Raw genomic sequence first — 17125 nt, forward strand, 5'->3', positions numbered from 1 at the left:
TTCAGTGACAACCTGAGTTTAACTACATCATGATCAATGGGTTTTAACCGTCCTATTTTTATTTGCGGAAAATAAATGCCGTCACTCCGTTAATAACTAACGGAAACTGTAATAACGTGGCGATTGTGTCGATATATCGACAGTAAATATCGTAAAAACGATGGCTATTAAGCAATCACCCGCGGAAAGTCAGATAAATTATTTTGCGGAATGTCAGATAAACTGGTTTAAACGTGCTAAATAATGTTTTATAGATGTAAATACAGATATGAAAAGAATAATATGAATGATAAACTGATATATGTTTCTGTATATAAAATGGCCTTTTAAATAATCTATTGTTACTTCTTTAGTTTGTTTATTTTATTTAATAAATCAACTTTTATTTAATTTTATCTAATTTTATTATATGCAAATGTTTTGATAAACAATGATATGAACTGTTATATGATATTATTTAATTATTTTTAAATACTATTTAAATTGTTTTTTTAATTAAATTATTTTGTATATTTTTTTAAATTTTAATTAACACAAAAATATTTTGATATTATTCGAAATATTTGAGTTTTAGTGGCTCACACATAAAGACATATATTGATAATTATAACTAGTTCAAAAACTTCATTTATTCATCAACGTCTGAAACATGAGCAAATCATGTTTGTTAGAGATGACGGATGCAAATTAGAGAACGTGGTTGAGGTCGAGGATAATATTTCTAAGGAAGCAAGCTTAATCACGGGTAGCTCTTTAATAATTGCCTCACTCGCGTAAACGGAATATCCGCCGCGCAAGGCGGTCGATATTCTTGCATGACTTAATCTTTTCAGTTTCTTTTTCTCTACTTATTACAACACAGTCTGAAATTTTTGCTGTAAATTTTTTTTATAAAAATTCATAAAATTGGATAAATTCGTAAAATTCATAATTTTGGAGAATAATCAAATGTACGAAACAATCTCGATTATTAATGATTAAAATAACGAAAAATTTTGCTTGTTAATATTTAAATTATTTTATATGTTGTGAATTATCTGATATTTTTTTGATATTTTTGATATTTTTTTTTTATTATAATATTTATTCGTTATTTTTAGATAATTTATATGAACAAGAAATAGGTCTAAAAAATAGGTAAAAAATAAAAATCAATCTCTTCTTTTGTTGTACAATGCCACGTTCGTCGACTTTTAATATTTATTATGCATATGTAAAATTAATAATATTTATATGTATGTGTGTAATAATAAATTATTTAAATCATAATCATTTTAAGATTCCATACTTTAATACATTAAAAGATTATGTATTCACATATTACGAATAAAACAGAAGAGGCTATGTCTATAATTAAATACACTGGAAACAAAAGATTAATTTATTAGCAGCACCACGTATATATGTTATATTCTCTGTTACATGTGTACAACTATTGTTTGTATGGCAAATCCATCTTGCATAATCCACCTTCGTTTAGTCACGTCCATTAATGTGATGAAATTGTAGACAGTTTCTAGTCAGCATTCCTGGGAAAACTCGAAACCCGGTACTGCATACTCGTTTAACTCTATAATAAACGTGTCGCTTCGATGTTGAATGCCAACTACGATTGCCAGCGACATTAAGAGAATATCGCACGTTGGCTATGGGCAATGTAATTTATAATTTTCAAATGATTTATAAGAAAGTTATTTGCCGTTTGTGCCTTTAACTTTATAAAACTTTATAAAATATCAAATATCTTGTTGTTTATCTTTTAATTTAGATTTTATAAAATTTTATATTGTAAAAATAATGAAAAATTGAAAAAAGAAAGAGAGAAATATAATTAAAATTGTTTTTATTTTTATTATTACGAAATTATCTATGTGCAATCTTCTACTATCTTATTACAATATACTTATTATATTATTTTTTATAATTGAAAGAATTGAAAAAAATTAAAATGTTAGATTGTGATCAATTATTGATCATACAGGGAAATATGTTTATGTTAAAAATATTTTCAGTTATTTGTATTCCTTATTATGTGAAAGATAGATTATTATTTTTTCACGATTTAATCGAAGTAAAAGAAAATATAACTTTGTACGATGGTATTTTTATAACTGCATAACGTCATGGAAGTTCATCTACGTTACAGCACCTATTACAATCGTCGATTAAAACTTGAGCAGGAACGCAGTAAAAGTTACGACGCCTACTTCTCTGCGAGCTTTTATAACATCGTCTAGTTGGAAGTTCGACGAACTTCAATTCTGCTATCGTAAAACGAAATGGATCACGTGTTACTGATTTCGCTAACACTTATTCAGTGCTTTTGCAAATAAAATTTCGCATAAATAAATACATTTTGGCATTATTGCTAAAACTAATCAATTTTTAATCAACTGACAAATTTTGAAATATTTTAATGAAGTAATATAAAAAATACAAACATAAAGAAAAAATGGAGAATACATTTATGTTTTACGAAAATTCTTGAATATTTTGCTTTCACTCATTTTTACGGAATTAAAAGAAAAATGTGTGTTTTTTTTTTATGTATCAATCAGGCAAACCTTTGCTTTTACCATATCTTTTTTTGCCAATAACTTTAATTTTTACTTAACAGTACAATACAATTTTTATCATTAATATAGCAATTCTTTTTTTCTTGCGCAGAGGGAAGATGAACGAGATGGAGCAGATTCCTGAGGGCTGAGATCGTGTAGATCCTCGAGATGACCGGTTGGAGAATGCAGCCGACCGCCTTAGTGCTCGGCGTCATCGCCATTATCTCCGTCATGATTACTGTCACTGTGTCAGGTAGGCGATTCAATATGCAATGTATTTTTACTTCACGTTTTTAATTTTAGCACGAAATTACAAGACATGTATATCCAAAGGTAATTTATTAATAAAATACTAATAAAAAGTACCAATTCAATTTAATTCGCCTACTTCATACAGTCAATGTATAAATAATGCGATTTTACATGTTTTACATTATTGAGAAAAATTATAAATAAAGATTTAGTATGAACAAAATAAATTTACTGAATTATATATAAGTAAACACAAATAAAACACAAAGGTTTTATTAATTTTTTAATAACACTATTACAACTTCATATATTGAAATGTAAAAATTGAACTACACGTTAATAAAATAATTTCATAAAAGTTTGTTATATGCATAAAGCTTTTAGGAAAGAAAAATAATTGAAGAAATTTCAATATCTGTATAATGCTGACGATGCCAAAAGTTACGGATACTTTCTGCATCATATCTCAAAGTCGAAATCAATTTCCGCGCTATAAATTCAAACTGCTCACTCTCTCCTAGCGACGAATTTATGGTACACTTTTTCAGTTGAATATTCCTACGATGTAATATTATTGCGAGCAAACGAACAGTTCGTTTGCTTCAGTTTATCGGAATGCGAGGATTTTTAATTAACCTGAATGTCTAACTGCGCCGTAAGCGTCGAGTCGTAACAACGGGAAACGGCCGTGCCTGGCGGGATAAAGAGGGCAAAACTCTTTTGTAGCTACCGAGCTAGTTGTTCTATGTAGTCTCTATACGAAGATAACCCCACCGGAATTTACTTTCTTGCGCTTCCTAGCAATCACCATTTCGTAGGCGAACTCTCTTTCACGCAGTTCCGCGCATCCTACGAAACCCGAAAGTATCGGATAACGAGATTTCGCTTAATGTTGCCAACTTTTTTATAAATAGAATATTGTTATTTTTATGATTCATAATTCTAATCGTATTTTAAAAATATTAAAAGTATTTTAAAGCACTTTTTTTCTTTTGCGAAAGAGATTAAAAAATAAATATTAACCAGTTTGAATAGAATATACATATTTGAATTGATAATATTTTGTCAAAAGCTTTTGTCAAAAAGAAACAGATTGAAATACATATATTCTTTTTCACTATTGCCGAGAGGAGATAAAAGAAAACATTTAATTTTATAAAATCAGTTACACACACACACACACACACACACACACACACACACACACACACACACACACACACACACACACACACACACACACACACACACACACACACACACACACACACACACACACACACACACACACACACACACACACACACACACACACACACACACACACACACACACACACACACACACACACACACACACACACACACACACACACACACACACACACACACACACACACACACACACACACACACACACACACACACACACACACACACACACACACACATACACACATTAAATTATTAATAGTAAAATAGTAAATTTTATGTATATTAAGAAGTTATTTAACATTTAGAATAAATAAAATTGTAATATTGAAAATAAAATAATTAAAAATAAATCAATTATATACAATAATTACAAAGAAATATGCCAATGCATAAAAATGTATATAATATGTGAAGAAATATATAAAAAATTTTATTTAAAACAGTATAAAATGCAAGTGATGTTAAGAATGGTGAAGAGATAATTAATATATTTATTGCATTTTTAAAATTATATCTTAAATCTTTAATTTTTTATTAAAAACATACAAATTGAAAAGATTTTGTTGAATGTGATTTTACTTTTTTTATTTTTGTTTATATTAAAAATTATAAAAATACATGGTAACACAAGTCCAATTAGATTTATATTTTGACAAATATTGTTATAATATGGAGATGCGACATTTTTTATCGCGATTACTTCTTTGTGGGCTTATTTTTAATTTAACCCTTTAAAGACTGATGTCCGTCTGGGACTGCATTTGTCGCGCCCGCAGGAATAATCTGCGGAATTTCCTTCTTCGCACGTCTTGCGAATTTGTCTATCACACGTGACAAGCGTAAATCCTTGCTGACAAATTGCAGAGCGCGAAGATAGGTGCGCACGTTACTTCGGCACGTCCGCTCGATCGTAGCGGGCTGAAAACGCGCTCGGCTCGAAGGTGAAAAAGGGAATTAGACGCGAAATTTGCAGACGCGGCGAAAATGAAAAATGATACGTTACTTATGCATCAATTACACAGGCCCGATCGAAGGCTATCAATCACAAGGAACAAACGCGAAGTGTATCTTCATTTTGTAGCGCGGGCTGTATCACGCGGGGCTAATCGCCGAAATTTCGGGCGAATCACTTGCACTCCCGGAGCAATGGCGCTTTTAAGCTCCGGCCGCCGGCGTATCGCACGGCGGCGATCAATCACCGGCACAATTGCTTGTATTCGGGGCGCGAGATTGAAGAAAAAGCTTCCACCGACGGATTGCCAACAAAACCCAAGACGAGCAAGCGCCTTATCTGTTATCACAGAACGTGTTATTCGGAGCATGTTCAAAGATCGGACTGTCACGAATAATAATACGTATAATCCTCGACAAAGCGAAGATTAATATGCCAACAGAACTTTGATAATGCTTCCATCGGAAATTCATCAAACGTAATAGGAATATGCTTTAATCCGGGAAATATCGCAACTTAAATTCTATGTCAGTTTAGTTGTCAGAAATACCTTCTTTTAAGTATAGCTTGATATAAGATATGGAGCAGATAAATGATGATAAAGCGATCTTCCCGCGAGCAAGAATCGCTCGGAAGACTTTCTGGATTCTCGCGGAAGTTATTTTATACATGTCTGCCGTTTTATAAATCGTTCTTTAAATATATTTTCTTAAGAACATAGCTTTTGTGTGAGCAAAAGTACGAGGTAAATAAATTGTGATATATCGATTCTTTCACAAGCAAAAATTGCTCGAAAGAATCTCGCAATCTTCGGATTTTTCACCAAAATCTCTATATACATCTCTATATACGTCCACCGTTTTATAAATCATTACGAACGTCGTCGGCGGCCAAAATTACATGGCGTTGCTCGATACGATCGATCGATCACTCGCGACGCAAAGCGCGCGCTAAATTGCTTCCGAACGACGAACGACGAACGAATGTCACGTTGTCGTTGCTGTTGCTGTTACTATTACAGCCAACGCTATCGGCGTAGCCGATATCGATTCGCCTAAACAAGATCACCGTCGCCAAATATCGCGATATATATCGACTCGCTGACGTTTGTGTATTTTCTGGACAATCGGCAAGATCAGAGATATACCCGAAATTTTCACAAACCTGTATTAAAGGTTGTCAACATAGATGACAACTGAGGTTTAAAAAAAAAAACAAAAGGCTAAAAAAAGTAAATTTTAAATTAAAACTAAAAAATAGTTCTGTCTTTATATAAAATAAATCTGTCTTTATATAAACATTTGTACATTGAACATCTTTTATAAATTACTTATCTGTGAGTTTATTATTCGCAAATTTAAAGTCGCTTTCTTTTTCATCGTCAAACATATCAAAATATATTCTGAGTTCTTCTTTATTAAATAAACAACTAAAATTGATTTATCTGTAAAAATTTTTGCACATTTTAACAAAACTGATAGACCGATAATTTCAAAACATTCTTAGCGACATTAACACTAGTAGTAAAGTACTAATATCTAAAATATAAGCTAGCAGCCGAGAGGCTTAACGTGAGAGTAGGTAAGAAGAGAGTAGGTAAGAAAGTATACGATACACCTTACAATTTTTTTTCTTGTCCGGTGATTTGGAGATCTTCAATTTTCCGCAAGAGTTGCGAAGATGAAAAGGTTAAGGTCGGCGTAACATCTTGTGACGAAGTAGAAAATTGAAGAGCAAACGCCCGAGGAACTATATATATAAAAGCCTACAGCTTCCAAGTAATGATAGCGAGTAGATGATACGGAGAGAGATAGAGCGACTTCTCTGATAGAAGTCACGGCAGATAGCAATCTCGTAATCTCCCCTCGTATTCGACACAGGCAGATATAGTAACGATGAAATAGTCGCGCTATATTCATAGCGACTGTTACTACTGTGAGAGCAATATCCACTTGCGTAAATAGGATTGCGACGATTGTCAGACATAGCGCGGCGCGCATCAGAATGTCAATGAATCTACCTTACATCCGCGAGTTTGATTGCGCAAAAGCTAACAGTACAGCGTAAAAGTTTTATGATTTAAATAAAGATTATTATTACGAACACATTTTCAAAAGTAAGTTGAATCTATAACTTTAAGGCAATAATAATAATCTAAGACACAAACATGCCGGTAAAAGATGTCTTTTTTTTTTACACAATGTGTTTGCAAACTAGCTTAATGCTCGTAATTATTTTAGTGCATAATTTGTTCTGACTGATCGCTTGTTATAAATTTAATATTTCTAAATACAATTAAACAACTCCTTTTCAGTTTCATTTATATGTTGACGTGAAATTTTTAATTTATACTATATTGTCGAACAATGTAGTTGAGCTATGCAATTTTTTTTATCTCTCTCTTTAACTCTCTCTTCTCTATTTTATGAAAGAATCCAACTTAAAGCAAATAAATACTTGTAAATAAAACAGATTCGTAATCATATAAATAGAAATTTCTCGATGCTAAGGTAAATTTCGTTGGATGACAGAAAGCGCGCCGAGCGAAGTTTATAAAAGAGTTGTTTATCGTGAGTTTCCTTATAAACTTCGATTGTGATCGATGCCATAGGGAAAACGAAACATATCGGAAACTTCGCCAGCGTTTTCGCAAATAAAAGTACACTCGTGCACGCTCGCGAAATGAAATTCCTACGGAAGTAAACCTGCGGCACTTTATTTTCCAAAAATACGCGCCGTTACATCACGCACAAAAAAATTACACATCGTTATTATCATGTGATTCTCGTCGCGCGAAATATTTCCAAGTGAATGGAATGCGCATGCAAATTTTTGATTTTTGTTTTATCCCGGCAATTATTAAAATGACATTTCCAATTGGAAAATGTATGAATTATGTAACGTCACTGAAAAGTTTTACTGCTAAAAATGTATGTTCTTTTATTACAGAAATATATGAACTAAATGCGTTGTATCGATTTACAGCGGTATTTCTGAGATTTACATTTATACATACATTTCCAAAATTAAAAATAATTCAAACGTTCTGTCTTATCGCGTAACATTTTTAGATTTGAGACTTTGATTGGCCATTTATTAGCACTTTCTAAAGTTCCTGAATATCCCATAAAATTTCCGACCGCACTTCTTACGTCTACATTTAAATCCTCGATCCGACCCGAGGAGATCATTCTGTTCCGTTCCGAGTCATAAATCCAACGCAAAGCGAACGCTCCGCCTCGTCGGCATGTCGATTCACCCTCGACACGACCGACAAACCTGTGTTCACCTTTACATTTCCCGCCCACCATGCGCATACATCCGTTCCGGCTTAACTTACTTATCGTTAACACGACCGTTTGTTTTCTCCCTCACAGAAGCGGAGAACGGCGCCATCGAGCATGGCGTTAATCATCTCGACGAAGAAGATCAACGCTTCGACGAGAGAATCGCGAAGAATCGTACTGTCGAAACCGCTGGCTGGTCTCGCGGCAACGACACAATAGCCCTCGAGGAAGTCATTTCCGCTTTTACGATTGACTACTCGAGCTCAACGAGGGACTCACCCTCGCTCATTACCGTGATAAATAACCGTTTCGAGAACGCGTCGAACAAATACGTAGCAGACGATCACATGATATTCGCCTCGAAGAGGATCGAGGATTCAGAACAGGCGGAGGAGGCGTTGGCGAAGAAGTTGGAGCACGAAGACGTCCGAAGGACGAACGAGTCCACGATGGAAAAGTCTAAAGACGACTGGTCGACGATGATATCGATGGAAAGGGAGGAAGACGTCACGGAAGTGAGGTATGGCGAGCAGAGAAATATACAAGACATCAGAGCGATCTCGTTTCAAGTACCACCGCCAGACGAGAAGGGGGAAGATTATCAGAACAGTCGACACGAGAAGACCAGCATTGGTCACATAAACGAAACGAAGAAGCTCGGCGAGATGAGGAAGAATCAGTCCAAACCGGTAAATAATTTGTTACTGACCGGCAAATCGACGAAGGCGTTCTACGAGATTAAACCGTCGATCAGGACACTCGAAACGGAACGAGGACGTGATCATCAGTTCCAGACGACTACTCACAGAACGTTGCCGGGGATAAAGTTCGTCGACAGCGCCTTCGGGAAATTCGGCCCATATTTTGAAGATGGCGACCGGGAGATAAATGTCACCGCGAGAATCGGCAATACCGTTTTATTGGATTGCAAAATCGGCATGCTGGGTAATCGACAGGTAAGTTGCCGCATCCTGTCTTAATCTCATTAATCTTTTTCTCAATAGTCGTTGGGAGGAACGTTGAATAATGGAAAATGGAAATTCGAATCTTTTTATAACTTTACGATCGTACGCAACGTTGCATGACCAGCAAATTATAATAAGAGAAAAAAATTATATTATCGAGACCGATACTCTTGTTTCATCGATAATAATTTATCGTGCGATAATCTGAGATATTGTGTAACGAGAACGACGAACAACATCGAGGAAACATTCTATATTTTTCTTAGTATTCATTAACGTTTCAATTTTAAATAATTTATATTAAAACTCTTTTTTTTTTTATAAATTATACATATATTATACAATTTTTTTCATACAATGTAATTTGAAATCAATTTCCTTTATCTTCTCGTAAGGAAATAATTAAAACTTGTATATACGATTCAGGGAAATTAAAGATCTAAAGATTGCGCGAACTCCATTAGTGCAGTCGGAAAGATCGTATATTTTTCTTCATTAAATAACGCGAATCAACGGGAAAGTGCAACGATTGAGAATGGCGATACGAAAGTATACGAGAAAGATGCAACGACGAATAAGCAGAGCCGCGGTTTATAATTGCAAACATCGTTTGTTAGTGTCCGTTACGTGTACGCTCTCGTCTGTCTTGTCGTTGCGTAAGTTTTCGCATTTCAATCAGTGGCCGTCTCTCGGTATCTCCTGTCTCGTTCGTGATTTCTATGTCCATTTGCTCTTCGTCGCGGTCGGGCGGTTCGAAGTTTCCAGGCCGCTCGAGACGCCCGAGCGCCCGAGAGATTCCCGTGGGATTCATATTCCACGGAATACGTAATGCAAAACCGATTGCGGTGGAACGGCGAATGTCCAAGAAACGAAAAACGAGTGCTTTTGATTCGATGCGTGTGTGCGTGTAAATGTGATTTAGATAAGTATAAAAGATATATAGCGTGCTATGCGTACAGTGTGCGCGCTCCGAGAATAATAAACATCTTGAACTTAATTATGAAATATCATTCGCGCCAAGTTTGCCAAGTCGTCTCTTTTCAGTAAAATGGCTAAACTTGAAAATGTCGAGACGAATAATTACTCGAGAAAATATTTGTTTGTATTAAACGTTTACTCGCAATCACAACTTTTTAAGTGGAATTGATTTATATATATAATACATATATCTATATATATTATATAATACATATATCTATATATTCCATTATTTTATTGTTTATTTATACGAAACGCATACCTACAATTATACCGAATGATATCATTTCAATTCAATATCATGAAAATACTTTGTCTTAAATAGTGAAATATGAATAGAATTGAAAGCGTTCGACTAAAAACGTTGCCAGTTTCAAATTAAGATCTGTTATTCTTTTTGCATGTTAATGAAAGGAGAAAAATAGAATTATATCAATTATAAAACATGTAAGATTATCTTGAACTTTTAAAATAAAAATGCAAATGGTAGTTTATATTCAACTGTTATTTAATTAAAAAATACAGCAAAGTAAAAATTTTTCTTAGAGTAATCTTGAATTATATTAGATTTTACTTTAAATATTTATTCACTAAATTGATATTAAAAATTTTTACATATATTTTTCCTTCTCTGCATTACGCTATCCTCTCTTAAATAAAAGTTGAAGCCTCGTTAATTCCATCGTGTTGAAGCGGCTCTTTTTGAACTCACTAACTTTCATCGAGATAACTTTCTCGACAAATTTAATTCGGACGACACGCACCGTAAGGAGCCGTCGACTCGCTCAGAAATTATTTTCCCCATTTCCTTTCCGGTGCAAGTTCTCCGTAACATAATTCGGCGCGTCTACGAAATTCCCCCGAATACCGGTTAATATTTCCGTTGTGGGTGTTAAGTTTTCGTGAGACAGACTTTTATCCGCAATGACAAACCGTGATAACTTGTCCCTAGATATCCCGTTATTACCGGTTGGCACGTATGGTACGAGATCGAATTTCGAAAGAAAGCTTTGTGCAGAAAGAGAATATAACAGAAATATCGCTAGACAACATAAGCGTCTGAAAATTACGCTATGTACTTTTCAGTTTTGTTACAATGGTTATGAATTTATTCTTTATAATCCGTAAAATCTTTATTTTTATTTACAAGTTAAATAGATTATGGTTATGATTATATTTTTTTTTATTTTTATTTAGAATATATAATAAAAAATAAATTTCGAATATTTGATGATCAAAAAGAAAAATAAATGAGAATTTGAAAAAGGCATAAAGCCAAAGCATAAAAAAAAAGATAGAAGAAATAAAACATAGTGCTCTTTACTGAAATATTTATAATATAAACTTTGAATATTTTTTCATTCATTCTTTTATAAAAAAAACTGATTATGAGCTTGATTATTTAATTTTTATATATTTTTTATATCTAATAATTGTATCGTGTAAACGAGCTCTAAATCAACATTTTTGCGAGCGAATTCGAAGCTCCATATAAATTGTCTGCATTTATTGCTGACATACACGAAGCTTTGCAGAAATTGCTTGCTGTCTTTTTTTGAAAATCTAAGAGCAAAAGGAATTATTAATTTTCAACACAATTTCTTGAATGTATTTCCCTTATATTTGTCTCGGAGATCGTAGTAATTGATTAAAGAACTTGAATATTTTTGAATAATCATAAAATGTATAAAAAATACAATAATCATTTAATTTTGATAAAAATAATAACAATAAAGACATAACGCGTTAAAACTTAATAAAAAAATTTACGGAAGAGTATAAACAATCATCTTTCTTTTTATAGGTGACATGGATACAGATTAATAAGGATTCTTTTCGTCTATTGACAGTGGGCTTAACGCCATATAGCAATGATCAAAGGATCAGTCTTCATTATCGGTAAGTCGTAATAATCCTTCCTTATTTATCTCGACATCGACTTTATGAAGAAATAATCGAGAAACTGAAATCATCTTGTCGCATAATTTTATCATCTTCGAAGTAGAATTTCATAGTATTACAGCACGATTGCAACGATGAGTGAAATTCAGCGGCGAAATTGTCAACGTTATTACCATAATTCGTTATCATTCGCGGCAGTCCGGGCAGTGAGTCGTGTAATCGCATCATCAGCGTCGAATTATCATCACAGTTGATTTTTACCATCATCGGAATAAACTCGACGTCGCCGCGTTGACGAGGATAAAAGAACTTCTTTCTCTCGTATTTCTTCATCGGGATTAAATCAGCCATTTTATGCGCCATAAAAATCAGAGTCGACCGCATTATATAACGCAAAGTTCCGCGTTCTGCGAACGTTACTCTCCCTCCAATGAAGCGGAGAGTATTATTAGGGATTTTAATTGGAAAATAAAATGTCAATTCTTCTTTCTTTATATCTTAGTTGTATTTCATTGCAAATCACAAGTGTAATTTACGTCAGTGTCAGGAAATTTGTAGTGATTTTCCTGTTTAGTAAAAGTCGAACTATAAGTCCAACCATTTTCTACACCACTTTGTTCTTTCTTGTCTGATCTCGCAGATATCCCAGCAATTGGAGACTACAGATATTATACGCGAACCCGCGCGACTCGGGTTTGTATCAGTGCCAAGTCGCCACACATCCGCCGTTGGTTAAGAAAATCAACGTCATTGTTACGGGTAAGTTGGAGCCAGCCCCAAAGATAGAATTTTATTTTGGAAGCGGTAATGCTCCGATAATTGATATTCTCAGCAAAAAATTGTTTAAACAACTTATAATCTATTAATGATACTTATATTTTGTCAGCGATTCAAGATTGAACGGCTCTTTTAATAGTATCTCTATCTCCTCGCGAATTTTCTCATAATTTTCCTACCTAATCGAATTCTTATTTTGTGCTGGCTAATCCAGAGGGGGTTCCTAACTCGCGATCCAGATCCAGATGAAAAATGTATTCAGAAATTTAACTAATATTTAAAAATCTATGTTCAGCCATAAATGGCATTTTATTATCCCCCCCTCCCCCCATAATTATTTCCCCCGTGCAATCACACGTATGTATAAAAATCTTTACCAACAATCCAATATTATTAATTAACCTTTGTGAGTCTTCAGGCCAGATTGAACTTATCTTTTGTTGTTTCTGGCCACATTGCTCCATCGTCGATCTATAGCCAAAGATTTTAGCCGTGTTGCCAGAGATTCTGGCCATATATATCCAGAAATGATAGGAAGGAGATATATTCCTTCAATTACTGACTAATTATCAATGTCGAATTCTTTGCTCGATTTTTATACGCGCACGTTGATCATAAAATCGTGTCGATTGCGAAGGCCATCCAAATATTAATAACATTTGAAATTTGTAATAACAATTTTTAAAGTTAATTTATTAATAATGCCGCGTTTTTTCGCAATATACTTTAATAATTAATTTTTAAAGAAATTTGATTATATTGATTACGAACAAAATTTAAGAAAATTGAATGTTAAATTAAAAATATATTGCAGAAAAATAAAAAAATGAAAATAAAAACGATTTTATCTACATAATTAATAATATATATTTAAATCGAAAAAATCTAAGGCCTTTATATTATTCGTCCGTATTATTCGCGTACGATGAAAATCATTATTTAAATCTCATGAAGTAGATGAGAATGATATAAAAGATTCAAAATGAATGACGTAAGATTCGAGCGAGGCAATAAATTTCTCGCATAATTAGCACGTCAATATTACGCAATATACAAAATTTTACAAATTATGATATTAATATAATTTCTAAATACTAGCTAAATACTAGCTTGCATATGCATCTACAAACTTTATCAAATATAATAACATGAGTAATAAATTTAATATAAATGAGAAATGTAAATGAGAAAATCTAGTATGTGTAGATTGTGTTAACTTGTATTATGTCAAGATTTAAATTAAAAATAAACTTTTAAAAGATTTTAATGTAACTTTTAAAATATTCCAATATAAAACAAACATATTTTAAATGAAAATAAATAAATAATTTATTAATTTATGATGAAAATAAATTAATAATTTATGATTATCAATTTGTATTCCGTGAGACGAAACATTTATTGAATCTCACGTCATATTAAATTTTGCTTTAACTTATGTAAAGCCAAGTTATTAATTAATATAAATGGATAGATTATACATAATTAAGGTCAAATCGGCATATTTGTTATATAATTTATTATTATTGTTTATTAATCATTTATTTATATTTGTGATATTAAATGTGACATTAAATTAAAAATTTATTAAAAAATATCTGTATTCTATACATATCTCTTTTATGTACCGATTTAAATATTTAATCCTGATAAAATCGGAAGAGGAAAGATAGATAAATAAAAACATATATAATATATTCATTTATATTCTTATTACATATACATATAAAATGAATATATAAGTGTATGAATATATAAGTGTACTTTTCATAATCTTTGTTTCTGTTTTCATATTAAGAAATTTATATTATAAAAATATCTAAATGAAAATTTGTTTTTAAAAAATATTAATTATTTGATTGAATTTCTTTTACACAATGCTATTATTGTTAAATATTTGAGAAACTCGAAAATTTAATGAATTTAATAAATTCAATACATTACTATATTTCCAGAACAGAGAAAAGAAACAATAAATTAAATTCTATTATTTTAAAATTGTCTATATTACTTTACATGTTATGTATGTATATATTTTATTTCTTAAAGCAATTAAATTATTTAAATTATTTTACTTATATCTTTTTGCGAAATTGATAACTTTTAGGCATTTAATACGTCTCCCAAATAAAATACAAAAAACAATATAAAATAATGAAATATCGACACAATGAACTCTTTCATGAGCTCTATGTGTCTATACACATGCATTACGATGCAATAAATCAATAAATGACGTCATACCAGGATTAAATATCTCAAACTGTTTAAGTCTATCTATTTTAGGGCAACGAATCTGTAAAAATATATTCAATTGCAATACTTTTATAAATACAAATATATAAAAATAATCTAAGACAAGCTTTACAGATTTGTAACCCCAATAAAAAAAATTCGTCACTCACCGACTCGATGCGCAACAGCGAAGTGAATCTGCCACGTAGCTACGATGATTCTGTAACAAAAACGGAACATTCAAATTACAGCAAAGCTCGGAATGATCGAAATTTTAAAAAGTAATTTTTACACATATCAAATCTACATATATTGTTTTTTAATTAACATAACTTTAAAAAAAAAATCTCTATAGAAATAAAGGTGTATAAAATTTTAAACTTTTTTCCTTTCCTGAACTATAAATTTTAAATTATCGAAATTTAATCCAAGTAAATGTGAAACCGATTAATTTTATGTTGGCAAAAATGTATACTTACCGCAAGGTTGCTCCGCCGGTGCTCGATGCCTTTCCTAGGCCTCCTCCTCCTCTCAGGATTGTCAGATCTCCTCGCAGCATAGGACACTCGCGAAAAACACTCGCGAATTATTATAATCGCGCGCGGACTAATTTCACTTGTACGGCACTCCCAAAGCAATCGCGTGGCGCGACGAACTGGCTGCAATTCGTTTATTTCACTTAATTAAATCAGCGGCGGAAAAATGATGGTCGGTGATGAAAACCGATCGATTAATGCGTGAAACGCATTTGCCACATAAGAGCCATTGAGCGACTCGTGGCTATGCTGTGTTAGTACATTATTAATAACAATAATATTAATGTTAATATTAATGTTATTAATAACGGTGCAACGGGTACTAGTTGGCTTCTTCGTCTTTGGGATTTCGCTGAGGAATCCAACGGAACCCCTCGGAATACTGAGCCCCTCTGCCACGTCAAGGCCATACCCATCAGAGGGGGTTATTGTTTACAAGAAGTTATGAATTTCAAAGAAATAAATCGCGAAATATGTATATAATCTTGTTATAGAGTCGTCGTTTTCGATACGCTTACGAATCGTTAATCATGTCAGTTAATAATCGTTTATTATTACATAAGATATTATTTCATAAGATATAACAATGTTCAGCATTAAAGAGATGTGAAGAAGTGCGGAGCGACGTGCACTGCGACCCGTCCGTATGAACGCCAGTGAATGAATGATAGCACGTGAACGACTCGTGAACGACTCGCGCTACTTGCCGTATGTATACACAATGGGGCGCGGCGTGTAAACATTTCTCAAGGCTGCTCTACTAACAATCTGACTACGACGAAATATTCAACAATATTACAAATAATATTTTTAACTCACACGAAACATTACGTCTTTTATTAACTAAACAGATAATGTATGTATACATTTCGTTAAAGAATTATCGTTTCGATATACTTATGAATTATTATTATTCTAACTACAGTTCGTTCACTCACCTAAATCGACCGTGAAATGTCGATTAAAAATCAACGACTAATGCGTGAAACGCATTTGCCACTTAAGAGTCATTGAACGACTCGTGGCTATGCATTGATACGTTATTAATAATATTAATATTATCGACATGACATTAATATTATTAATAACTGTGCAAAATAAATACTTTGACTTCTTCGTCTTTGAAGTACGAAACCCTTCGGAATACTGAGCCCCTCCGCCACGTCAAGGCCGTACCCCATCGGAGGGGTTCGTCATTTACAAAAGTTACAAAAAAATTTTTAAGTAATAAGTCGCGTGACACGTGTATATATACTCCATTAAAAAGTCATTCGTTTCGATACGTGTATGAATCGATACGTTAATTAATCATTAATAAACATTTACTATTATATTTATATAATACAGCAATGTTTGGTATTATCGTTTATCAATGAAGAAATGTGAAGAAACGCGGAGCGACGCTCGCACGAACGCTGGTTAGTGAATGAAAGCACGCGGAGCGCTCGTAAACACGGCACGCGCTACTC

General features: G+C 32.8%; 1 protein-coding gene across 8 annotated transcripts in view; it reads left to right on the forward strand.

The window, feature by feature from the left end:
• LOC105432259 (uncharacterized) overlaps positions 1 to 17125 on the forward strand; it is a 239088-nt gene that overhangs the window by 171836 nt on the left and 50127 nt on the right. For all 8 annotated transcript variants that reach the window (XM_089077913.1, XM_089077912.1, XM_089077917.1 and 5 more), the window contains 4 exons: positions 2668 to 2811; positions 8354 to 9219; positions 12011 to 12105; positions 12749 to 12867. In XM_089077913.1, coding sequence (XP_088934039.1) covers positions 2727 to 2811; positions 8354 to 9219; positions 12011 to 12105; positions 12749 to 12867 — 1165 coding nt within the window. In that variant the 5' untranslated portion in view covers positions 2668 to 2726. The remainder of the gene's footprint in view (positions 1 to 2667; positions 2812 to 8353; positions 9220 to 12010; positions 12106 to 12748; positions 12868 to 17125) is intronic.

The sequence above is a fragment of the Pogonomyrmex barbatus genome, unplaced genomic scaffold (assembly GCF_055798465.1).
Source record: "Pogonomyrmex barbatus isolate J1 unplaced genomic scaffold, ASM5579846v1 scaffold20, whole genome shotgun sequence".
In the NCBI taxonomy this organism is placed as follows: Eukaryota; Metazoa; Arthropoda; class Insecta; order Hymenoptera; family Formicidae; genus Pogonomyrmex; species Pogonomyrmex barbatus.